The 25,768-nt window shown below is 49.2% G+C and overlaps 2 protein-coding genes across 6 annotated transcripts in view; one reads left to right on the top strand and one right to left on the bottom strand.

Moving 5' to 3' along the window:
• The window catches only part of LOC144144408 (lysosomal alpha-mannosidase-like), a 225,508-nt gene that overhangs the window by 38,512 nt on the left and 161,228 nt on the right, over positions 1-25,768 (bottom strand). For 3 of the 5 annotated variants that reach the window (XM_077675847.1, XM_077675866.1, XM_077675838.1), the window contains 3 exons: positions 5,355-5,576; positions 3,454-3,572; positions 1,234-1,347 (listed from right to left, as the gene is read on the bottom strand). In XM_077675847.1, coding sequence (XP_077531973.1) covers positions 1,234-1,347; positions 3,454-3,572; positions 5,355-5,576 — 455 coding nt within the window. The remainder of the gene's footprint in view (positions 1-1,233; positions 1,348-3,453; positions 3,573-5,354; positions 5,577-25,768) is intronic. The other 2 variants (XM_077675855.1, XM_077675868.1) reach the window with 1 other exon arrangement.
• On the top strand, positions 11,056-12,931 carry LOC144169262 (RNA exonuclease 1 homolog). The gene has a single exon (XM_077698330.1). It carries the CDS (start codon positions 11,259-11,261, stop codon positions 12,306-12,308), a length of 1,050 nt encoding a protein of 349 aa, XP_077554456.1. The 5' UTR covers positions 11,056-11,258; the 3' UTR covers positions 12,309-12,931.

Raw genomic sequence — 25,768 nt, 5'->3', positions numbered from 1 at the left:
AGCCAGATGATGCGAAAAGATGAATATTCCTCACGGTGCCTCAAGAACAAGTCTGTACATTTGCTAGCAATGTATACAAGCAGATCGCACAGCAAAAACAAAGTGTACCAAAAAGAGTGTACTTTGTACAGGGAGAAAACGTACTGTGAAATAAAGGAGGCAGGAGTTATTGCTGTCAAAAAATGTTCTTTTTCATTTCATTTTCGTTTCTTTAATACTGCAGGCTTGACAGCCCAAGCAGGAGTGGATAAAAAATGTACAAAATACAAGAATACGCGAGTCACAATTGTGTAAGGAATAATACAAGGTATAAAGATTAAAAAAAAAACAATGCATTTAACCAGGGCGAGACATCAGCTCAGCACAGTGGCATTTGGGCTAAAATATGCTTCGAGAGATTCAACAGAAGTAAGGGCAGAAGCGGGTAACGAATTCCATCCTTCAATAGTTCGGGGGGAAAAATATGAAAACTTGAAAATGTTAGTCCTAGCAAAAAATGTGGTTAGAGATTTGTCATGAGTGGGACGAGTTCTAGTTGAAAGTGGATTTACATACAAACTACTATCTAATCCCAGCATTTTATTGATTAATTGGCACAGAAATTTCAAGCGAAGAAATTTGCGCCTTAATTCAAGAGTTTGGATGTATCCGTGTTGATTAGTTGAGATACGGAATCAAGGCAGTTATATTTTGAATAGATGAGACGTATAGCTCGAAATTGTTCTCGAGATTGTCAATGTTAACTTTGGTGTACGGATCCCAAACTTTGGAAGCATATTCTAATTTAGGTCTTATTGTGTAGGCCAGGTATTTAACATGAGAGGGAGCATCTTTAAGTTTATGCCTCAGTTGACATAACTTACAGAACGCTGAAGCGCAAATGTTCCTGATATGAGTATTCCAGCTTAAGCTGTTAGTAAATGTAACACCGAGATACTTATATTCATTAACCTCAGCTAAGGGATTGTTGGAAATCATGTAGCAAAACTTGAGGGCATGAGTTTTATTGGTAATGCTATAATAAACTGATTTTTCGTAATTAATTCTCATACCCCATTGCGTGCACCACAAAGGAATACTGTTGGAACAGGCGCGGGGTTGGTACGTTGGGTAAAAGGAGAGGGGGAGTTATAGAAACAAAATTACGGAAAGAGTAAACAAGCGAAGTTGAGTAAACGCTTTCGGCTGCTCTGCACCCGCTGGCACGAAGGTGGCCGCACCTGCTCTGCATACCTCCTCTCTATCGTTGTTCGACCATTTGAGTCCGTGTAGAAAACTCCGTCGTTCATGATGTTTGAAGTGAATCGCGAGACGACTTCACGCCCCACGACGCCGCTGCGTCGACTCCTGCGTGAAAGTTGGCATCGCTGTTGCGTTTACATCCTTCCGCATATACATGTCTCACTATAAATATCCAATCAGCGTGAAGAGAACTCATGCAAGGCGAACATCCAGAAGTTGGCGAAAGTAATCCGTGATATTGCAGGTGCGAAAAGGGAGGCATAATAAACATGGCCACCTTTTTTATAAGAGATGGTCCAGAAATAATTATGCCTCCTGTTTCGCAACTCTTTATATTTGAAGGCGGCAGAGAGAGAGAGAGAGAGAGAGAGAGAGAGAGAGAGAGAGAGAGAGAGAGAGAGAGAGAGGGGGGGGGGAGGGGGGGGGGGAGTTGTTTAACGTACTGACTAGAGTCACTAAATATGATAGTGATACCAGTACTGACGAGGTCAGTCTGGCAGGCTGCCTAACTTGCCACGTCAGATGGTGGGGATGATGATGGAAATTTCACATATTAAAAAAAAACAAATGATAAGCAAACACCGCGTCGAGGGATGTGCACTGCTCACATGTGATTAAACAACGCGTGTGCTGTAGAAAAATATTCGTGTCTTTCCCACGGCTGGACGGGTAAGGTTCCGTTCCATGATCTTTACATACGGTGTAAGCTTCAGACCTACTTTAGGCAGTCAATGTCAAGGTACTGACGATTTTTTATCTTACGCAAAACACTTTGTTTGAGCGAGGTAATTCATGGTGTAGTTTAAAACTGGGCGATAAAAAAACGAGACAAGACAGCGCGAATGGTGCTTACAGCAGCGTAATTTAGTCTCGAAAATTCGTAATAAGTTAAGAAACTATGAAATAATTATTAATACGTCGCGCAATTATCAGCGCAGGCTGTACACAAAGGTCTTCAGTTTTGAAATGGTGGAGGCCTCACTGACGCGGGCTCCTTCGTTAGTGTAGAATACACCTGCTTAAATGTATGGGTGACAGCGCCATGGCTCCTACGTGTGACCATTGTTGTTCTTTTATTTTTTTGAAAAGGACACGCGCTGCTTTTACAATGTTGTAAAAAAATTGCAATCCCTTCTGAAAGAAAGTTGAGACAAGCGCGAAAGCTAAAAGTGCGTCAAACCCTAGCTGAAAGTGCGTCCAATCGATCCTCAAACCATCAAAGACCCACATCGCAGACGAAGAACGAACCCGTGTGACGATTTTTCCCGCACTAAGTAAACGCATCTACGTATGAGCTAAATGTATAACGATACGTGGTTTATGAGATGAAGGTATACTATTGTACCGCTCCTTCATGATCGATGCGGGTATTTTTTGTCTTATCTACAACCGTTCCGTTTCGCAATTTTCGAGTAACCGGTTTGACAGAATGGGAGCTCAGTTTCACGCACACGCGTGTATCTAGAGATCTTATCAGAGCTTTCCGGTCGACCAACCGGTCTATGGGGAAATGCATTAGTTTTTTGACAGATAGTAATCGGTCCCACTAAAAAAAGCTTTCGCTTTAAAATCGTATCAGTCTGCACTGGCCCACCTTATTTGTCACCTGTGTTCGTGTAGCCTCCTTTTTCCCTGAAAACAGAACCAGGGCGCTTTCAAAAAGCACCCTGTGCGGTTCACATTGCGGCGGAGGACTTTACTAATCAGAAAGAAAACTGCGAAGCGCAAAAAAATAGACATTAGCGTTCCTCGCGGCAGGCGATGGCCGTCGCGACGATGTTACACTAAATGAAACGAGCCCGTTATCCCACAATGGCCCATAACTTTTAGCGCTAAAACCCACAAACAAAAAGTAACCAGGCCATTGTTTCATTGTTTACTGCCAGACAAGCAGCAATTTATGTTTGTTTTTTTGTCGTGGTAAGCGGACGACTTCCACCTACACGGCGTTATTGAGCAGCCGATGTAAATGAGGCGTACACACTCATGGCCTACAAGATCACCGCGTTTCACTCGTGTGGGTGATCTCGGCGGTCATGCCACACGAGAATGGTTTGTTACTTCGCCGCCCAAGGCCGCCTGTGTTCGATAGCTCATCTCGGGGCTGTGTGCAACTGTTTGCCCGTTGCAAAGGTATGTGCAGCGAAGATTATTCCTATCCTATAGCAGACGTTGTTACACGCCATTGGTGCAATGTTCACGGATTCTTACTCGACCGGAATAGGTCCCACCATCCACTCGAACTCGATTAGGTCTAATCCCTTGTACAGCCGGATGACCTGGGTGATCCACGAGTCAAACACCTGCTGGATCTCGTGCACGATGCTTCCCTGCGCGGAAACACTATACATCAGGCTTGAGCTTAGCACTGCCTCCAAGGTAACAGCCCTAGTGAGAATAAATCGGCTTCAAAAAAGGGACGCCAAAGAAACCCTTCCGGGATTCGTCCAGATACGCTCCGCATATAAAGTTATGCCAATGACCTTAAAAGGTACACGCCGGTGGTGTTAGCACGTGCCAATATTTTGCAACCCGACCCACAAGGCCATGGCTGGAGAAGTTCACCACGCTTAAATTAATGTCACGCACAAGAAATAGCAGTTGCAATGATTCGCCCCAGTTAACGTCTTAACAAATACAACCAAAGCATTCCTGAATGCCTCCTTTTTTGAAGAAGTCAAGAAAAGCGTAAAGCACGTGCAGTCCCCTCGTTGCCCCTATTTTTTCAAAAAATGCAGAAAAAAGAATCCCGGGCTATCTCCACTAAAGTGAAACCTGGGGAAGGGCGAAGCATGCAGTGTACAAGTGTGTTTAAAGATTGTAAGTCTCTCTCTTGCCGCACGGCACGCGCTGATTGGGGGCCGGAGAAGCGCCGGTGGGAGGAGAAATCGCAGACTTGCTGAGGCTGTGGCGCCCTCTTTTGAGGTGAACCGGATTTAAGCAATGAAAGGAGAGACAGACTGGCCGCAAGCTGTCTTCGTGTCACACGCCGCAGCATGCTGAGAAGTATGCTTTGCAGGAGAAAACCTGGCATTTGAAATCAATAACGAGAAATAATTTAACAAAAGGCTGGTAATAATTCAATTAAATCCTGTTTATTCCTGTATTTTAAGTTAGTTTAAATCATGCTAGTTTATTTTGAACTAGTTTTATCCATTATACAATTGTTTTTTGACCATCGTTTGACAACTTGATTTACCGTGACGACATGAGACGGCGACGGCAGGAGACACCGACAGCCCGAGGCCCTGAGGTGCTTCGCCCCTACACAACTATGCAGTACAGTTTACTTTTACTCGCTGCTACACCAGCTTAAAAAAAAGGCTGTTCACCTGTCCAGCACCTGTAAAAAAAAAACAACAGGCCATCTCCACTAATGTGAAACCTGGGGAAGGGCGAAGCATGCAGCGTACAAGTGTATTCAAAGATTGTAAGTCTCTCTCTTGCCTCACGGCACGCGCTGATTGGGCGCCGGAGAAGCGCCGGTGGGTGGAGCGATCGCGCGCTTGCTGAGGCGGTGGCGCCCTCTCATGCGTTGAACTGGATTTAAGCAATTTGCATGACCCATCTGCCACAGTTTGGGGTGGTGGCAGAGGTCATCGCGAGCACAGCGCAATGCCCGCACCGCGCCCTGGGGGTTCGTCCTCGGAGAATCAACGAGGCCCCGCACCAGGTAAGTATGCCTTTTCTTGCTTCGACCGACCACCCGACCCCATCAGGCCTAGCGTCGGGAGCTGGTGGGTATTTGAGTGTAACATAAATTATAATCCGTCTACAAACAGCTTCTGCTTGTGCTTGACGATTGCTTAAGCGGATAGGGAGCGTTCTACAAATCTTCGAAGCGTGTTAGTTTATTTTGAACCGGTTTTCTATTAAACACTTTTCTTTTAGTACGCGTTACGTTCTAGCGCGAGGCGCTGGAAAACGAGTGTCCCGGTGCTTTAGTACTGTGACTACAGGAGACGACGACAGGAGACGCCGACAGCCAGAGTCCCTGATGTGCTTCGCCTCTAAAATCTCCCACCTTGCAATGTGTGCGCCCCTAAAGGCCAGCGTGTGTGCTCTTACTCCGCGTGCATCTGGTAATCAAAGCCGTCGTCGCATGCACGTACCTTGACTACTCTGTAGGTGACGTGCATGCCCAAGTCGTACGGCTCGTCATCGGCCGGACTGAAAATGTAGGCTCCCGAGGAAGGAATGCCTTCCGCTCTGGAAGAGCCGTGCTGGGCTTCGTAGCAGAAAAAGGATTGGCGCAACGGCACCGTCTCACCGCGCTCCAAAACGATGAGCTCCCTCAGTAGGCCGGTGGCAACATCCACGACGAGCCGGTACTTCTGCACACACGGAGAACGCCGAAATGCCACGGGTCACGCCGCTGTCTTCGCCACGATCTGCCGCCACTTCCTGGAGAGTTTGAATCAACCCTGCTAGTTTATAACTTAGTTGTCGCGTGTGAGCAACTTGACCCTTCTTTCTCAGTACTACCGAACATAACTTTAGGGAGAAGTCTTAACCACGACTCCGCTGCTTGTTATTGATACGCTAGTGAGAAAGAAAAAGTGACTTTAGTATGCAAATATTTTTCACAAATACGCGCAAATAGAAAGTAAATTCTCCTCTGACTGGGTTCCCCTCAACGTAGTCCCCAACCTCTACGGTACGGCGAGCCAAGGCTCCACTATGTGCCTTACATGAGAAATATTGGGACTGATTGCGTATATCTGCGGGCGTCGCCTGTTCCACTACATCGTTTGTTCTGAACAGCACCTACGTTACTGAATGCATCGTCGAAAAGTCTCAATGCCGGGGCTGAGACTTTCTAAGGTGTCACGAGTGTCCCAATACATTGCCGTGAAAAATATCCTCTGGTTTGTTTATTTGTGTGTTTTGTTGCCAGCGCCCGTCTGCGCCAGGCTGTCTTTTACAAGTCGGAAGTGAAGCTCGCGTTTCCGTCTCTTTAATTTTTATGCCGCGCAGGCTATCTGATTCGATAGGAAGAGTGTATCGCCTGTCGTCACTAGAATGGAATGTTCTTCTTTGATCGCCAACTTTTTAGGTCTGATTCAATGGTTCAAGAAGGATTAACGCCGAAGAAAAAATGCTCGCAAAGTAAACACCGCGGCATTCGATTCGCCGACACTCCCCCGCACACGTCACATTGTTGACTGTTCCGTCGCCGTTTGTGTAATCTTTTGAGTTGTTAGCGGAACACAAGTTCAAACAATCGTTTGTTCCTTAAAGAAACCTGCGCCGTCCTTGACTACGTGACATCTGGTGCGGGTGCGGGGTAGGCACGCTTTATGCTCCCTACGCCCTCTCGAAGCCGCCAAGCCCGTCAAACTAATCAGCCACCGAATGCAAGGTTTACCGCCAGAGTTTGGTCTCCTGCCAGAAGGACCCAAGAGAACAACCGTTGCAACCACTACCTCCATGGTGCAAGAAGCAACTTCACCAATCGTCCTGCAACAGCCCCGGGAACCGCCATCGTTTCGGGGAGCCCCCGCTGAAGACCCAGATAAATGGTCGGAGAAGCTGAAGCGCGTCCGGATCTTCAACAGGTGGCACGACGAAGAAACTTTACGGCAGGCGTTCTTCTGCGTAGAAGATGCAGCTCGAACTTTGTTTGAGAACCACGAGAGCTCCCTGACCAACTGAAAAGCGAGTTTCTTCAAACCTTCAGTACCGTCGTGAGAAAAGAACGAGCTGCGCTTTTGCTCGATAAACGAACGCAACACCCCAACGAGGGGTCGTGACCTTTGTTGAGGAGATTGTTTCGCCGTGCGGACCCGGACATTACAGTAGATGAAGAGCTACGGTTTTTGGTGCGAGGCGCAAACCAAGATCTATTATCTTGCCTTGTTCGTAACCCCCCCCCCCCCCCCCCCCACAAGACAGTGGCCGAATTCGTGTCTGAGGCGGCCGCAATGGAGAAGACGCTTGAGATTCGTACAAGACAGTACGACCGCCCAGTAAATGCGCTCGTAACGGAAATCACCGCCGGTGCCATTTGCTCTGACATGCTACGCGAGACGATCTGCACAGTAGCAAGGGAGGAGCTGCGGAAACATTTCCTTATGACGCCTCAACCTCAAATCACTTCGCTAAGCGACGGGATCCGAGAAGAAGTTCAACATGCACTGGGGACTTCTGCGCCGTCGGAAGCACCCCGTGAGCCACATGCGATGGACTACGCCGAAGTTGTTCGTCGAACTCGCCCAGCTCGAACTCATAGTTAGGAGGCCCAACCGTGCCGCCGTCCACTGTCGCCCGGCCGACCCCCTGTGGTCCAAGCCCCGACGCTGATCAGGGAAGACTGGCGTATGGCGAACACCCGACCGCCGTTCGCTGTGCTACCCCTGCGGAGAAGCCACCATCGCTGCCCCTGCAAACAACTCGACCTCCTAGGTTTCTCCGTCGACGCGCCACACCCTCTCTCCGACCAACGACCAAGTGAGATCGACGAGTACCTGTCTCAGACCAGCCGTGGCCCAGCTCGTTTAAACCGTTCGCCGTCGCCCTATCCATACCTATCCGCGAGCCGCCGCAGTAACGATGACTTCTCGTGTGGAAGGTACCCCATCCCACGATGGGGAAGCTGAAAGCATCAGCGTCTGGAGGTGAAGTTGCAGTACGACGAACAATCGAAAACCCTGCAACGATGCAACGACGCACCGAAGACCAAGACTTACGATGCTATCACAGCCCGTCGCCCCGACCTAACCCTGACGTGTCTCCGCCCAAGACGACAGCCACATGGCGAGACGCTTACCCGACGTGATCAAGCCCGCAAATAGCAAGACGGCGACAACGATGACGCGTAGCCATCGACCATCAACGCGAACCAGCCGTGATATGACGCCCCGACGAACCCTAAACTAGAAGACGACTACATCTGACATTCAGCTATCTATCGGCGGCCTGGATGTAGTCCCACTAATAGAGACGGGAGCCGACTATCCAGTGATGAGCGGATCATTCGCGTCGAAACTGAGAAGAGTTACGACAAGTTGGGACGGTCCGCACATGCGCACAGCACGAGGGCATCTCGTCACGCCAAGTGGAACGTGCACTTCGTGCGTCACCATAAACGGCAGCACGTGCCCTGCTACGTTCGTCATACAGCCTAATTGCTACCGCGACGTGATTCTCCCGATGGACTTTTTGATGGACAACGGTGCGATTATTCACTTGCAGGCCAAGTCCATAAGTTTCTCCGCCGATCACGCCGTGACGCAAAAGCCAAGCCTTGAACATCGTGCTCCTGTAAGGATCACCGATGATCACATCACCCTGCCACCCCGCGCAAGCTTAATGATCACCGACTACTGCGAATATGCTGTCCCTGACGTCGACGGTGTCGTGGAGAGTGACAAAAGTTTCCTTCTTGACCGCAGTGTATCCGTCGAAAGAGGCATTGTGCGCTTAGAGCAAAGAAAATTCCAGGTTTTGGTCACTAATTTCCCCGAGTAATACCAGTTTCTAAACAACGGCGCTGCAATAGCGTTCCTCGAGGACATGCACGAAGCAAGGAACATGATCGTGGTCGCCGACTTTGAAACCGCACCCGAAGATGCCTTCAAGCTCCCGCATCTCTTCGACATGAATCCGGCGCTACCCCAAGGAAAGGGGGGTGGGGAATTATTGGCTTTGCTACGCCGCTACAGCGAGTGTTTTTCGTTGAACTCAAGATCACGTCAGACACTTGTAGCCAGGTAGGCGCGCCGGTTCTAGGTCAGCGAGTACATAGCCGACGCCGACGAATCCCTCGCGCGTCTGTACTTTCATTGGAGTCGGTTTGCGTTGGAAGTGAGTGAGTGAAGGTCTTTTATTAACACAAGGAGGGCCCAGGGGCCAGAAGGGGTAGAAGGGGGAAAGGGGAGGGGAGAGTTGGTCACGAGGTGATGTTCATTTGAAGATCCTGGAGAGAAATAGTCAGTTCCTAAATGCACACATAGGGGTGGTATACCCCGGCTAAACTACTTTTGCGAGGCCACTCTCGAGAGCGAAGCGCCCAAGGGCAGCAAGGAAATCGGGGTCGCTGAGTGTCGCGGGAGGTATCTCGCTTGGATTGGGTAGGGCATTCAACAGGATGGGGCGGAAGGATTGGTACGCAGAGCAGTGCCAAATAAGGTGGGTCAGGTTTGCTATTGTAGCTGTGTTGCAATATGGGCAGTAGGGCGAAATCTTCGCGTCTCAAACATCGTTGTCGTAAGACGAAGGGGCTTTGATTTTTCTAGAACGTGAACCTAAAAAAAAAACATGTGGTTGAGAATCTAGGTATGATTAGTTCCAGTGAATGATGGTTCTTATCATCTATACCAATAGTTCATATTCGGACTGTCCTAACTTCACCGCCCTGCCTGTGCAACATGAAAAGCGCGCACAACTCTGAGAAGCCGACCGCGAGGGCGGCGAGAGTGAACCACTCGTGGCGTGAAGGCGGCGTCGGCAGACGTCGTCTGCTCCGGGATTCCTTCTAGTGCTTCGTTTCAAGCGTCGTACGGCTTGTAACTAGGGCAGTATTTATTAATAGCTGCTGTTAAAATGCCCAGCACTTCTATTTATTTATTTTACAGAAAGAGGGTTCAACGCGCCGCTGGAACGCAGGCGATGAGGCGCGCCGTAGTGGAGGGATCCGGATTAATTTTGACCGCCTGGGGATCTTTAACGTGCGCCGAAATATCGTACACACGGGCATTTTTGCTTTTTGCTTCCATCAGACAAGCGGCCGCCGCGGCCGAGAATCGAACCCGCGTCCTCGTGCTCGGCAGCCTTAGCCACTGAGCCACCACGGCGGGTAAGGCCGGGTTCAGATTGTTGCTGCAACTGTCGTAATATCTTTAAAGAATGACGTCATTTCACGTCTCATCCAACCGAACTGCGTGACACGCCGTTTTTTTTTTACGTCCATAGCTCACGATATGGCTTTTACATCGGTAGTCTGAACATAGCCTAACAGCCATGAAAGGCCAGCTCTTTATCGTGTAAACAAACAGAGGCATGACTATTCCACTTGTCATCAAGCCTGTTTATGTTGAAAGCCTCTATTATTTCTCGCTTGAGCTGATTGGGATATTGGAACAGTACGACAGTTTCATTGAGGCTTACAGGAGCGCGAGGAGCACGAACGACAGCGATCCGACAAATGAGATGTAGGTGTACCCTTCAAGGAAATTCAGTGCTCTCCTAAACGGGCGTTTAAACACCGGCCCGTCTGACCAACGTAAGCCCGACCACATGACGCCCGTCGTGGTGGCTCAGTGGCTAAGGCGTTGTGCTGCTGAGCACGAGGTCGCGGGTTCGATTCCCGGCCGCGGCGGCCGCTTTTCTGATGGAGGCGAAAAGCACAAACGCCCGTGTGTACGAGATTTCGGCGCACGTTAAAGATCCCCAGGTGGTCAAAATTAATCCGGAGCCCTCCACTACGGCGCGCCTCATCGCCTGCGTTGCGTCGGCGCGTTAAACCCCTACAATCAATCAATCAAAACCGACCACATGACAAAAACATGTTTCGAAACGGCGCTGTTAATGAACCATGTCGCAATACCAACTCGCCAAGCTTTCCCTACTGCTATCTGATTTGATAGGAAGAGTGTATCGCCTGTCGTCACTAAAATGGAATGTTCGTCTCTGATCGCCTGCGTTCCAGATCTGATTCGATGGTTTCCGAAGGATTAACGCTGAAGAATATCTTCTCGCAAGGCAAACGCCGTGGCATTCGATTCGCTGACACTTGCCCGCGCACGATACGTTGGCTGCTCCGTCACCGTTTGTGTAATCTTTTGGATTCTTAGCGGAGCACAAGTTCGCTCCAATAAACGTTTGTTCCTTGAAAAAAACTGCGTCGTTCTTGGCTACGTGGCAATATATTCTGAAGAAAGGCCTACCCGTGCAGCTCACGCAACTCTGTCTACTTCAACGTGGCATAGAAGACGCTTACGAAGTTGGGGCCGGAGGCCACGGGTGCGTCCTTTATTTTGTCCCCTCAGCCTCTGGTGCCCGCCACCACATCGGCCATGACACACCCACACAACGGCAAGGGAGTGGTTTCGCTCGAGATGTCCCAGGACGATGCGCCGGCTGCCCGCACCAGCTTCAATATTGACGAGAACTGCTACCGCAAGCCTGCGGAAGACTTGACCGCGTCGCGCTTCTACGAGCTGCTGGAGGCGTACCGCATGTCACCAGAGCAGCTTGTGGAGAACAACTACCCGTCGCTGCACCCCACCATGCCAGGTCGGGCCCTATTTGGTGGGACAGACCCCAAACACCAGTACTCCAAGCCGCACGAACCGGTGGCGCTCCGGTGCAGCCGGTGCCAAGCCACCTTCTCTCTAACGGTGGAGGGCCAGTACACGCGTAAGGATGACTGCTGCCACCACCGGGGTTCACTATACCTGACGGTGACGGCGGGTGACGAAGAGTTCCGCTACAGCTGTTGCCAGGGAGACAGCCAGTCGAACGGATGCTGCGTCGTCGAGGGCCATGTACATGAAGGACCAGAGCCAAAAGAACTGACGGGCTTTGTGTCGACCCTGGGCAAAAGCCCGGCTCCCGTAAGGGGCTGTCCCGGGGTGTATGCAGTGGACTGCGAGATGTGCTACACGTCGCAAGGGAAGGAGTTGACGCGGGTGACGGTGGTGGGCTGGGACCTAAGACCTGTCTACGAGGCACTGGTCAAGCCTCAGGGACGGATCCTGGACTACAACACCCGGTTCAGCGGCTTGACGGAGAAAGACCTGGAAGGTGTTCAGACGACCCTTGGTGAAGTGCAGGCCAAACTTCTCTCGCTCTTCTCGTCCACGACGTTGCTATTGGGTCATAGCCTGAACGTCGACTTGCGTGCGCTCCGGCTGGTGCACACTTACGTGGTGGACACGGCCGTCGTCTTCCCCCATCGCCGGGGGCTGCCCTTCAAGCGGGCCCTGCGTACCCTCGCGGCCAAGTTCCTCAAGAAGATCATCCAGAACGGGGTGGATGGTCACGACAGCCAGGAGGACGCGGCGACTTGCATGGAGCTCATGCTGTGGCGTGTGAGCGAAGACCTGAAGAAAGACGTCCGATGACAGCCGCGGCGATGGCCATCTCGGCGCAAGAAAACCTGCGCTCCTTCGACTTTTATTGAAGACGCTTGTTGCACTAGTGCTGCAAGGGAATTGTGACATTATATGGGAACTAGATAGTGCTCTCATTGTAACGCTATTAAGGTCTGCGATGTGACACATTCAGGTACAACTTCTACGCTACAAAATTTAGTCAAGGGTGTCCTGACTAAGTTGAACAAATTTAACACTTAAACAGAATGTTTGCTAAACACAGAATATCGTTTCACGTATGCAATGCAGGAAACGGGGCTGCCAATAGTCTTCGATGGGTGGCTTCGCGTGCTGCTCAGGTCTCGGAGCGGTGCGAGAGCAAAGAACGCGAGAGTTGTATTACTCTTAACGTGCCGTACACTGTCACATCATCATGTGTAATTTCACGTGTGCCGGTCTACGAGCTGACCCAGCTCTTGCCCATCTTGGCCGCGTATGGCACGATCTTCCTGCTTCGTCATGTTATTACTCTACCAAATCTATTCCTTCCAATCGGTAGCCCTTCTAGAGACCTTACCCGATGGGATCTCTCCTTGGATCCGGCGGTGTGAGAATTTTCCTCGCAATTCCAGAAGAATCGTGTAAGATCCGGGCTTCACATCAAGTGTTTCTGATCCAAAAAAGAAACTACCGGCTACGAAAGCGAGCTTGTCGTGATCCTTTAATCGAATGACAGCCAGAACTCAAGAAATGTCAGTAATCTTTAAAGAAATAATAAAAAGACCGCCAATCTTGAAACAAATTCCTTGCAAAATGTGCTTTTGTGAAATGTTTCTGAGGGTGTTTGACAATATGCCCGATTTGAAGTTTCAAGGAATCAGTTTTTTTTTGTGTGATTTATTAAGTAGCTAGAACTCCAAGGGGAAAAAGCCTCCCCATGCCGATGTAAAACCGCTACACCTACTGATGGGGTTATGAAATCTTTGATTACTTTTCAGTAATGGTGGTAATTTTTTATTTTATTTTTTAGTTCCACAAAGGCCCCCGGAAGGGTATTACATGAAGGGTGGGCAAACACGTAAGCAGTATGGCAACAAATACAAAGCAGACGATTAATCAACATAACAATTTCCAGTGGCACTCTTGGAAGTTGACATTGCTGGTAATAGTGGCTATGTTGGCGGGAAGATTGTTCAATGCATGCGCCGTGAAGATAAAGAATGAACGTTAAAAAGTTGTGGTCAGGGTACGTCGCCGATACATGGCATTGGGGTGAGAATGGTGAGAGATACGTTGCGCTGGAAGTATGATCTGGTTATTATGTGGAAGGGAGTAAAAGAATCGATGATAAAGGCAAATACGAGATATGTGGGCACGGGATTCCGATGACGGCAGGTGGAGCTGACGTTTTAATGCTGAGATCCTTGAAAGGAAAGAGTATACTGATAGAATGAAACGCGCTGCATGATTTTGAACGGATTCTGAATGTGGGGTTTAACGCGCCGACGATACACAGGCGATGAGGCGCGCCGTAGTGGAGGCCTTGGTGGAGGGCTCTGAATTATTTTGACCACCTGGGGATCTTAACGTGCGCCGAAATTTCTTGAACGGATTCGATGGAATATATTAGGTTAGCTTAATGTCGGTCAAAGACAGCAGTGGCGTAATCTTATTTAGGCAAGATAAATGTTTTGTTTGTAATAATTTAATTGCAGTCGGAGCTGAGGACAGACTTCTGCGCAAGAAGCCGAGGGCACAGTTAGCAGAATTAGCAGCTATTAGCAGCAAAATTAGCACTTAGCACAGTTAGCAGCTATTCGTTGGTACTTAAGTATATGATTATACCTAGACTATGATATTACCTAAGTACTTGAATGAGTCAATGGCAGCTATTGCGGCGTTATTACAGACATACGTGGATTTTATATTGCGACGCCGGTTGAAGGAAACAAATGAGGACTTGCTAACGTTAATTTTTATTAGCCATCTCCGGCACCGTTCCTGGATAATAAACGTCTTGTTGAAGGATAGTGGTGTCGTCTAAGGTTAGTATGGGACGGTAAATTACACAATCATCTGCGAAAAAGACTCATATTAGATGAGAAAGTAAGCGGCAGATCATTAATGTAAATTAGAGACATGTAGTAAAATTGTCCGAGGACTGTTACCTGCGGAACACCAGACAGCACACGGGATAAACAGGAAGAGTGCGAATTTACATGAACAAACTGCTTGCAGTGTGTTAAAAAAATTACGCCCACCTCCCCTCGCGGGAACCCTGGTGTGATGCGACGCTGAAAGGGGTTCCATTGTGCGTTTCCGTTGGGTCGATTACTCGAATTGCGTGAGCAATCGTCGGGTAATGCGAGAGAGAGAGAGAGAGAGAGAGAGAGAGAGAGAGAGAGAGAGAGAGAGAGAGAGAGAGAGAGAGAGAGAGAGCAAGCGTAGCGCGGACGACCGTCGACTGAGAGACCAGCCGGAGCGCGGCACTCCGCTTATATGCGCAGCGCGCCCGAAGCAGAGGAGACGGCGGAGAGAGAGGGCGCTGCATATGCGCACAGCGCGCTTTCGCCGCGCGCACCGCCGCCCGCAGTTGTTGGGAGAGAGTGTTCGCTATCGGCGCTATCGGAGAGAGCAGAGGAGGCGAGCGGAGGAGAGACGCAGCTGTGCGGACGCGGACGACAACGACGCAGGAAGGACAGGGCCGCCGGCAAGAGATGCTCCTCTCAGCGTCGCATCTAAAAAATTTATATCCAATGAAGAACATCCGGGTGTAGGTTTAAACGGAAAAGTTAGAGTAAAAGTCGGACCCGCCGCGGTGGCTCAGTGGCTAAGGCGTTGCGCTGCTGAGCACGAGGTCGTAAGGTCCCTAAAATTACTTACGAGGTCGCGGGCTCGATCCCCGGCCGCGGCGGTCGCTTTTCTGATGGAGGCGAAAGGCAAAAACGCCCGTGTGTACGAGATTTCGGCGCACGTTAAAGACCCCCAGGTGGTCAAAATTAATCCGGAGCCCTCCACTACGGCGCACCTCATCGCCTGCGTTGCGTCGGCGCGTTAAACCCCACAATCAATCAATTAGAGTAAAAGTCGGGCTTGAGGTGCTTTATCAAAAGCCATCTCGAAGTCCCAAGAACAGGGCATCAACGAGAACGTTTTTGTCCAGATAGGTATGCAGATCGGGCAGAAAAAGAGCAAGCTGGGGGTCACAAGATAAATTTTTACGACAACCGTGCTGATTTGGATAGAAGTTCACAGATGATAGAAAGGAAAATATATTGGGGTACAATACCACGACCGTCTTTATAGATAGCGGCCTGCCCATCGGCGTGCGAAAAAATTGCCGTGTAGGGAAGGCGCGCTCCGTCAGGTGGGGCTAAGTTTAAAACCCGCTTCGCTTCGCTCGCAGTGGGGCCTGCGACTGCTCGCATGAAATGTAGCGGTCGTACCAATCAATGCCGATTCTACCGATCCCTACCCATAATACCGGCCAGCAACGAGACTTCACGGTTAAGTGTAGCCCTGTTTCTTAGCTATGCAAACCCCAACGTATACAAGTAAACCCCACTGCTACCGTATGTGCCTGCTCGACTCGTGTTATTTATTTTCAAGCAGTTTTGTTCATTTAAATATGTGGAAACTTTGTAGACTTCGCTTTACGTCGAGGAACTTTCTTTCGACGTGAAGCTTGTCTATGCACGGGCAAAAGGTCACAGGGGAGGCAGGAATTTGTATATACACCCAAACAGCGCCATTGTGTGCGTGGAAGCGCCCTCGTTCTTGCGGCAACATATTATGTTTTCCATCGAAGGGAGCGCTAATCGGCGAGAACATATAGCTCCAGCTGTATACAGTACCTCTAGCTATATAGAGGTACTCTAGTTTTGCGCATTCACCTAATGGTTTTGTGTAAAATCACTGGAACTTGGAAAGTACCGCCTTCCTTTTCTCTTCGCCGCAGCGGGAATGCGCGCCATTCGTTGGCCCGTTTCGGTCACGTGGTCGGTGGCGGCCACTTTCGGTCCAGCTGTTCGGTTCACCCCATGAGCGGCAGCTGGGATCGTGCGGCAATCGGATTGCATCATCGCTTAAATGCGTACTTTTATCATCACATCGCGTGCTACAACACAATGTAAAGGATAACAGACTGCCAGGGTGCTGTGCTGTTGGCTGCAGCAACAGAAAGGAGTATGGAAAGGAATTTTTTGCGACCTCTGGCAAGATAGATGCGAAGCGACGAGCGATATGGATACGCAGGATCCCAGGGGACAAGTTTGTCTCCACAGGAGATACCAGATTGCGCGAGGTAAGGCCTTTACAATTTTTTCTTCTTATATTTACATCGTGTTGGACCGAGATGGGTTTTACTGATGAAACAGGATGGTGGAAGCGTACAAAAACGAAAACGTTACGTGTTATTATATGGAGTCTATTATGCATCTTACGCCACTTTTGTTCGAGGTGCTGTAAAAAACTGCGCTACCCGCCGTGGTGGCTCAGTAGCTAAGGCGGCTGAGCACGAAAACGCGGGGTGGATTCCCGGCCGCGGCGGCCGCTTTTCTGGTGGAGGCGAAAAGCAAAAACGCCCGTGTGTGCGAGATTTCGGCGCACGTTAAAGGGACACTGAAGTGATTTGTAAACATTGCGGGAATACACAGGCCATGTTTCGACTACTCTGAGTGCGTTTACGCGAATTTATTTAGTAGAAAAATCAATTCGAAAATGCTGTCCTCCTCTCTGCATCCTCGCCCATTTTCTGGGGCGTTTTCGTGTGACGTCAGGAGGAGATGAATTGGCTTGACTGCGCTATTGCACGGCTCGCCGACCTTCCGACAGAGTCAGTCGGCCCAGCGTTTTAGTCCGCCGGCCGCCGACGGGTCGTCGCAATTTGTTCGCTCAGTTGAAACTAAGCCACGGCAAGTTTGTGAATGGAAGAATGTGGGTTTCTTTAGTTTGTTAGTTTGTGCACTGTATCTAGCTCCAAGCCTGGTCGCTCCACACAAGCGCTGCACCAGCGCACATGCAACGCTTCGGTCACTGGTACGCTAGTAGGAAAATCTAAGGCCACTTGAAGGCGGGAGAAGTCAGCGAAGTCAATATAGGTACTAAGAAAATAAAATCAACCGAAACTTTTACCGTACAGCGTAAAACTAGGGAGCAGAAAGCACTTTTTTGCGCTGGGTGAACAAGCACAGCGGTGCAGCAGCAAGACTACGCATCTGCGAACGCTTTTCCGTCTGACAGATGCAATTGCTAGACATGAGCTATTGTGGAAATTTAGTGGACGCTACCTGCACGAGCGCTATACAACGAATAGTCACCTAAGCTGCTTGAAATGCTAAAACGAAGTAAAAGTGTAAGCTGGTTATACATTATATACCTCATATTTCCAACGCCAGCAGCGCTGGCTGGTGGTCGAGGACCCACCAAATCCTCGACCTCGAGGATTTGGTGGGTGGGTCTAATGTCGAGGGGTCAAGAGCTTGGCTTTAATTCTCTCATCGGTGCACTTCCAAGGCTTTCGGATGATGAGTGTGCTGGGGTTTCCGGCCCTATTCCACTGGAAGAGGTTAAGATTGCCCTCTCTTCGCTTAAGACAAACAAGACCCCTGTACCGGATGGACTGAGCGGGGAATTTTACCAGTCGTTTTCTGATATCCTTGCTCCAGTCCTCTTAGACATCTTCATAGCCGTATGCCATCACGGTGTTTTGCCACCAACCTTTTACTTAGGGCACACAGTGTTAACACCCAAAACTGCGGATGAACAAGCTGATCTGTAGAGGGCTATTGGCGAATCTCTCTCTGCAATGTTGACTATAAAATGTTTGTAAAATTTTTATCTAACCGTCTTCAACAGGCCGGCTCCATTCGGCTCTGCAGCCTTGCTGCCGTCAAACCTCCCAGATAGCGCTAGCATACGCAGCCCTCCGCCGTTGCTTTGTTTTTGACCGTATTTATACCTGGCGTGTTTTTGTCAGGGTAGAAAGTAATCGCTCCGTGAAACCTGGGGTATGCTTGACAAACAGGGTCACGTAAGGCAACGTCGCTTACGCCCATCGGCCAGCGTCGTGTAAGACAACTCCGAAGCGCTGGACTGCTGTGCAGCTAAAACAGGCATAGTGCGCCCCGTACCAACCGCAGTGCTCATCGGTACTTCTATGTTTAGGTGCATTTTCGTAACTTTTGCTGTTTCCCGCACAATTCTTACTGCTGTAAAATGGATATGCATTACATTTAAGGCCCGTTCACACTTGCGACGAAAGCGAGCGAAAGCGACGAAAGCCACGAAAATTTCTGTCGCTTTCGTCGCCCTGGCATCGCTTTCGTTGCGCGACGAGAGCGATCGGTCTCGACCATTTTTTTTTTCGCCTCAGGCGCGCCGTCGCTTTTTAAGCGGACGCAGGAGGCGAGACTTCCTGACGTCATATCCTGCCAAAGCACCCGGATGCTGTGATTAACTCTATTTCTATTACAGTGGCTACTGTAACTCTATGGCTGTGCCTCCACAAGCGGCGAAACTCCCGTGAAGTCTCACTCCTAGCGCGAGACAATAACAAGAAAAGCAAACAATCGTCGTCGCCGTCGCTCGAAGTCGCGTGCAAGTGTGAACAGCAAGGTTGGCGATCGCTTTCGCCTTCGTCGCTTCGTCGCGTCACTTCGTCGCAAGTGTGAACGGGCCTTTAGGCGCAAATAGCAATTCGGCAAGCTTATAAGTTCTGCCTAATTTTCGTTTGCTTTTGCCGGCCTCAGCCAATCGCACAGCTGGGATCATATGAAATCATAGGTTCTGTTGCGGGAAATGAGCTAGTGGGTCGCATGGCCATTCCCCTTTTCCCAAAGGCTGTGTCTAGCATTCCGTCCAGACGGAACGATATACAAGTGCTAAAGTTCCGTCCAGACGGAACTTAGCTCTGCAGGTTATCCTTCCGTCCAGACCGAATACAAATGGGAGCTTAGCGTTCCGTCCAGACGGAGCCGGCGTAAAATTTGTACAATTCCGTCCAGACGAAAGCAAAACCGGCTGATTAGGCGCCATGCTTACTCTTCAGATTTGGTGTAGAGGTTGCGCATCGGATAATGGCGCTCATTTACCGGGTTCTATAGTTCTACTCTTCTTTTTTTGTTTTTTTTGCGTGGTTGTGCCAGCGTTTTGTAACAGCTAACTTCGTGCCCACTTTAAATTGACGCGGTGAGAGCAGTCGGTCTTGATTTTGCACTCAACCGGCCGCTCCGCTACCGCTCACTAGAGCCGAGGCCGACGTATCCATAGCCAGAGTTCCGATCCTCTGTAGTTCGTAATGGTGATTACTAATTACGGTTATTCTGGCTAGTCAAGGAGGTCGTTCGGCTGGGTAAATATCAAGAAAGACGACTCTCGCTGCTTGTTGTGAAGCGAGCGTGGTCGAGGTAGCGGCATGGAGTTCCGACGGAGTTTGTATGGAGACTCGGCCGAAGTAACCTCAGTTAAGTCTAACCGTGGTTACTAAACCTTAACCGCGGTTATCACAAACTGCGGTTTTGGCTGTTACATGCGAAATTAAGTGTGGTGACCGCGGCCACTTGGTTGTGAGCGTAACAAAAATAAATTAACACACTTTTAACTTCACAATAAAAAATAAAACGGAAGCAGTGTAGAGAAAAAGAAATATCGTTAAAACAGTCGCTTCAGACCCAAACGCAACGCACTCGCGCGCGGCGAGATTTAGGAGAGGGTCTTCCACAACAGCTCGCAGCCGGCTTGGTTTCCTCGCGTTTGCTCGGTGTTGGGAACTTTAGGCTTAGCATCGCGGTGGATATTTGACCGGGTCCGCCGCTATCTCTACAACTGCGAATTACAATCCATAGCACAATTTTTCACCACACTAACATCCACTTTCTCGCACGTGGAAGTTCTTTTGCTGCCGTGGTCTGTGCCGGTTCGAGCCGGTTTCAGTGCCGTGCTGGCAGGCGCGCCGGCATGTTTGAAGGCACGGCCGACGCGCCGATCGTTTCCGAGTGCTGAAAACGCACCATGATTGCCTGCTTTGGTGAACGACGCGCGGAATTGACAAATTTAGCACGGCTTTTGTCGTAGTTGATCGGGTGGATCGGGAAACGAGCCGCTGTTGACTGGCAGTCGCGCTGACTGCGAGAGGGATGCAAAGAACGTAAGCGCCTCTTGGGGGCAGCTTTGGGGCGCCCGCTATTTGGGAACCTTCGTCTCCTCCGAACGCCAGGGGATTTTTTTTTTTTTTTTCACCTCCGCTGATGCGCCGCAACTTGCGTCCCAACTGACTTGTGCGATTTTGAGCACTGCGGCTGCGGGAACTGCGGTTAGCGTGACCGAACTGAAATGGCCAAGCTCAATGTGCATTAACCACGGTTAGCGGAGTAACCTCAGCTTCGTTTGTCGTGTGACGCAGCAAACTGCGGTTTTGTATACCCGCGGTTCGCTTAACCGTGGTTAAGTGTGCCCGTGTAACTAGGTATTAGTCCTCTTTGTTAGTTTTTACCCAATCGGTCAAACCGCTTGCGCTCATTGACTAGCCAGAGTCACATTTGATTTATAATCACTCTCAATGAGATGATCGGCCGTCAAACGAACCGCCAAGCTCGACCACGCCCGTTTCACAACGAGCAGCGCGACCAGTCTTTCTTGATATTTACCCAGCCGAACGACCTCCTTGACTAGCCAGAATAACCGTAATTAGTAAATAGTGAGCGGTAGCGGAGCGGCCGGTTGAGTGCAAAATCAAGACCGACTGCTCTCACCGCGTCAATTTAAAGTGGGCACGAAGTTAGCTGTTACAAAACGCTGGCACAACCACGCAAAAAAAAAAAAAGAAGAAGAAGAAGAGCAGAACTACATTCCGGGGGGAATCAAACCCGGCAAATGAGCGCCATTATCCGATGCGCAACCTCTACACCAAATCTGAAGAATAAGCATGGCGCCTAATCAGCCGGTTTTACTTTCGTCTGGACGGAACTGTATAAATTTTACGCCGGCTCCGTCTGGACGGAACGCTAAGCTCCCATTTGTATTCCGTCTGGGCGGAAGGATAACCTGCAGAGCTCCGTTCCGTCTGGACGGAACTTTAGCACTTGTATATCGTTCCGTCTGGACGGAACGCTAGACACAGCCTTTCCCAAATTATATAGCTTATTTGAGCGAACAGTACGTTAGAAGTGGTGTCAGTATGATTCTAACAAGGCAATCTTTTGAATGAACCAAACTTGGGTTTTGTCTTCAAGGCTCCTATAAGGGATCCCAGGTGGTCAAAATTAACCCAAAGCTCTCCACTACCGCGCGCTTTATCGCCTGCGTTGCTTCGGCGCGTTAAACCCTACGATCACTCACTCACTCACTCACTCACTCACTCACTCACTCACTCACTCAATCAATCAATCAATCAATCAATCAATCAATCAATCAATCAATCAATCAATCAATCAATCAATCAATCAATCAATCAAATAACCGCGCTCATCAGTTGCGAAATGGCATAGCGTGCTGCCGCTTGTCAGCAGCCGCGTTTAGATGAATGCGACAGAATGCGGCAGTAGCGCGTCACATTTCCTAGCCCATCATGAGTAACGCGATGCGCTAGCGTTTACCCCCGGTGCGATGGTGGCGCCATACGGTGTCGCACATCGAAGGCAAAGCGTATGCGTTTCCAATGCTTCCGGCGCGGCTGCTTCGCGTTTTGTTTTTGTTTTTGTTTTCTCGACTCGCAGTTTTTGGCGTCTCACACCCGATAAAGATGTTTTTAAATGCAGGGCTTCGTTTGCAGGGCTTACTGTTGTTGTCCACATAATTCCTAATGCGATGCGCTCACATTTACATGCACTTCGACAGCCGACTTAGCGCATTAGCGCCGTTTACATGGATGCGATGCGCTAGAACGTTGATACGATGCGATGCGATGCGCCACTTGTCACATCTAGCGAGAACGCGGCTACCGAGAACGACGGGAGTTTGTCCCGATAAAAATAAGAACATTGCATGGTATGAGGGAAATGAAAGCATTTCTCACTTTGACACGTTCGTTCTCACTTGCGTTGCCGCGTTGACCTCGTTGCGAAACGAGAAAGTGACAGTTGCGTTTATTAAGAAAACGTTACAACACACTTTTATCCTAAACTTCAATCGGAAAGCACTAACAGCGTCATTCATTAGGGGCGGACGGGTTTATTTGAGTGATTGCACGGATGTTCTGCGGGGAAAAAAATACGATTTCCAAACATATGGCTCGCATGAATTTAAGGATGGTGCTGCGAGAGCTGTGCCGACGAAAGTGTGATGAGGGACGGTGTAGAGCCGGCTTTTAAGATTCAAATTATTCAATTTAGTAAGCATTAAGTTCAAGGAGAAATCAGTGTCTTTGTGTAAATGAATGTTTTACTGAGCATTTCCTGTATTCTTAAGAGCAAGTTTTCCGCAATATTGTGACTATAGGTATTCTTCTTTTTCAACAGATTGCACGGCATTGCTTCAATGCATGCGGTGGGCGCGCTTTTGGTCTATTGCGCTCCTCATGCGCGCATGAAACGTGTAGACAAGAGTGGTACGCTGTTTTTCGCTTCCTTAGTATTCAATGTCTTGGAATGAAAAGCGGCGATAAGCTTTAATTACAACGCTAAAAAAGCGGCGACCCACAGGGATTCACTGAACGGCCGAAGTAACCACGGAAACTGTATGCCGTGGTTTGTAACAAGCTTTTCCCGGCTATGGCTTTGAACAAAACAAATAGGGAAAAATCAAGAAGCCCCAATCTTGGGAATTCAGTTGACGCAAGCAGTTTCATCAGCCGCTTTCATTGGTGACATGGCGCATAATTGCATTTGTGGGAAGCCGAACAGGTAGCAGCATTTCACTGCTCCCACAGTATTTACAAAAGTTTGCGATATTCTCTTTTTCTTCATTCCGAAGGCAATATCAAGTCTCTGAATTTAACCAGCGCAGAGATGTAAATTCAAAAGTTCAAACGAGTCTTTTACATGCAGCTGAAGTTAAGTCAAATTTTAGTGACACTGAAGGCAGGTTTGATGAATAACGTTGCCGCGTCTGTTATTTAAGGCAGTCATTGGAAGTGAGGTTGCGAATTAAATTATTAACGCGCCCTGAACAGTCAACATCTCACGTTCAGCTAGATTTTTGCAATGTGACTCGCATGATTGCAGTGTTGTAAACGGAGCATCTAGGACGCGAACTGAGTGAGAAGCTCCTGCGACGGCATTTCGGACGCTACAGAATTTAGGGATGTGTTGGCCAAGTCATGTACGAGGTTGTCCCCGACGGTGACTACGACCCATCTCGACGACCCACGCGGCCCGAAGTCGTCCACATAGTTCGCCTCAAGCCCTAGTATACGCAAGATGGCGGAGATTTTATATTTCGACTACCATTTGATTTTTCACATCAGATCGATGCACTCTTAAGGGTAGGGGGAGGGAGGGGGGTCTATACCATCTGGATTGTTTTTATTTGTGTGTTTTATTGCCAGCATCTGGCCGCGCCAGGCTGTCTTATCAAAGTCAGAAGTGAAGCGCGCATTTCGTCTCTTTCCTTTTAAACCGCGCAGGCTCTCTGATTTGCTAGGAAGAGTGTATCGCCTGCCGTCACTGGAATGTAATGTTCTTTGATCACCAACGTTTTAGGTCTGATTCGATGGTTCCCGAAGGATTAACGCCGAAGAAAAAATGCGCGCAAGGCAAACACCGCGGTATTCGATTCGCCGACACTCGCCCACGCGCGTCACGTTGGTGACTGCTCCATCGCCGCTTGTGTATGATTGATTGATTGATTGATTGATTGATTGATTGATTGATTGATTGATTGATTGATTGATTGATTGATTGATTGATTGATTGATTGATTGATTGATTGATTGATTGATTGATTGATTGATTGATTGATTGATTGATTGATTGATTGATTGATTGATTGTAGGGTTTAACGCGCCGACGCCACGCACGCGATGAGGCGCGCCGTAGTGGAGGGTTTCGGATTAATTTTGACAGCCTGAATTTTTTCGAACGCACGGGACGGCGACTGCCAGTCTTACACAGCATGGCGTCACGTTGTCTGCCTGTAGGGCGTCTTGTCAACGGTGGTCATAATAGCTACGCGGCTTGCTGTTCACGCGTCCGTGAGACCGATCTACCTGCGCACTGATGCCTCGACCAGGATAGCATCGAGCAATGCGCAATACAACCGTTCACTAAATTCACTTGATGTTCTCGATTTCTGATTTTTTTTTATTTGCACGACGTTCATGTGAGCCGGGTGAGGTGGCAAATATTTCTTAGCAAACGGCTCAAAATACATAACAGAAAGAGTGGACGTCAGTGCGCGTCCGGTCGATATAATAATTTGTTTTCCAGTGTTTCGCAGTGCTTTCTTTGAAATTTTGCTTTTGGCTCAACATATGTTGGCCCTATAGAAGAATGCGATCCTTCAAGCCATGTGTTGAGAAGTGCATAATAACGCCATAACGAGGTTTTCTGTTTTTTTTTTCCACTCGCGTTATTATGACGTAAAAAAGATGTGCGTGGAAATCCCGAGGCGTAAAAAATACTATGTCCAAACATGTAGAAGTTACAGCCTACTGCGGTACGCACGGGGCTTCGCGTTTGGCTCCAGGAGATGCACCCGCCGCGGTGGCTCAGTAGCTGAGGCGTTGCGCTGCTGAGCACGAGGTCGCAGGTTCGATTCCCGGCCGCGGCGGCCGCTTTTCTGATGGAAGCAAAAAACTATAACGCCCGTGTGTAAGAGATTTCGGCGCACGTTTAAGATCCGCAGGTGGTCAAAATTAATCCGGAGGCCTCCACTATGGCGCGCCTCATCGCCTGTGTTGCGCCGGAGCGTTAAGCCATACAGTCAATCAATCTCCCGGAGATGCAGGCTACAGCTGTGTTAGAAGAAAAACATGAGAACCTTTATGGACGTTAAAGAACCACAGACGGCCTAAATTAACCCGGGAATACCATCATACGACGTGCCTCATAGGTCAAGGGTACTTTCGGCGAGATGAACACTAAAAAAATGTGATTGATCCCTCTTTCATAAGAATTGGTACAACACGAAAGTGAAATGTGCCTTCACAAGGGCACTTGAATGTTTATTGTGCATCGATGTAAACTTGCACATCGCTATTTATATTTCATCGGCATGACACCGTAAGACGCATCAACATTAGACACTAAATTACACGCGCCGGAGCATTGCTTAAATCCGACTGAAACCACAGGCGCTCGCAAACCGTGCGAACGAAACCGAACGGGTTGCCAGCGAATCGTTTGGTGAAGTTACGGTCCGCTGCTGCGAAAAGAGCATGATTTTCGGGTCGGCAGATGTCTTGTGGGTGTGCTTGGAGACCGAAGCCTGCTGGCGGGTCGCAAAGGTGAAACCACTTCGGTCGTGCTCCGCGGCATGTACGGCAGACGATTGAGTTGCGAAGAGCTCAGCTTGTGGAACAGGAGATGCAGAGGTCGCGGCTCGCAGCAGCAGCG

This window comes from Haemaphysalis longicornis, unplaced genomic scaffold (assembly GCF_048455015.1).
Source record: "Haemaphysalis longicornis isolate Haplotype H1 unplaced genomic scaffold, Haemaphysalis longicornis Haplotype H1 scaffold_1, whole genome shotgun sequence".
In the NCBI taxonomy this organism is placed as follows: Eukaryota; Metazoa; Arthropoda; class Arachnida; order Ixodida; family Ixodidae; genus Haemaphysalis; species Haemaphysalis longicornis.
Note: the sequence above shows the minus strand (reverse complement) of the source record. Positions and strands in the feature narration are given on the sequence as shown.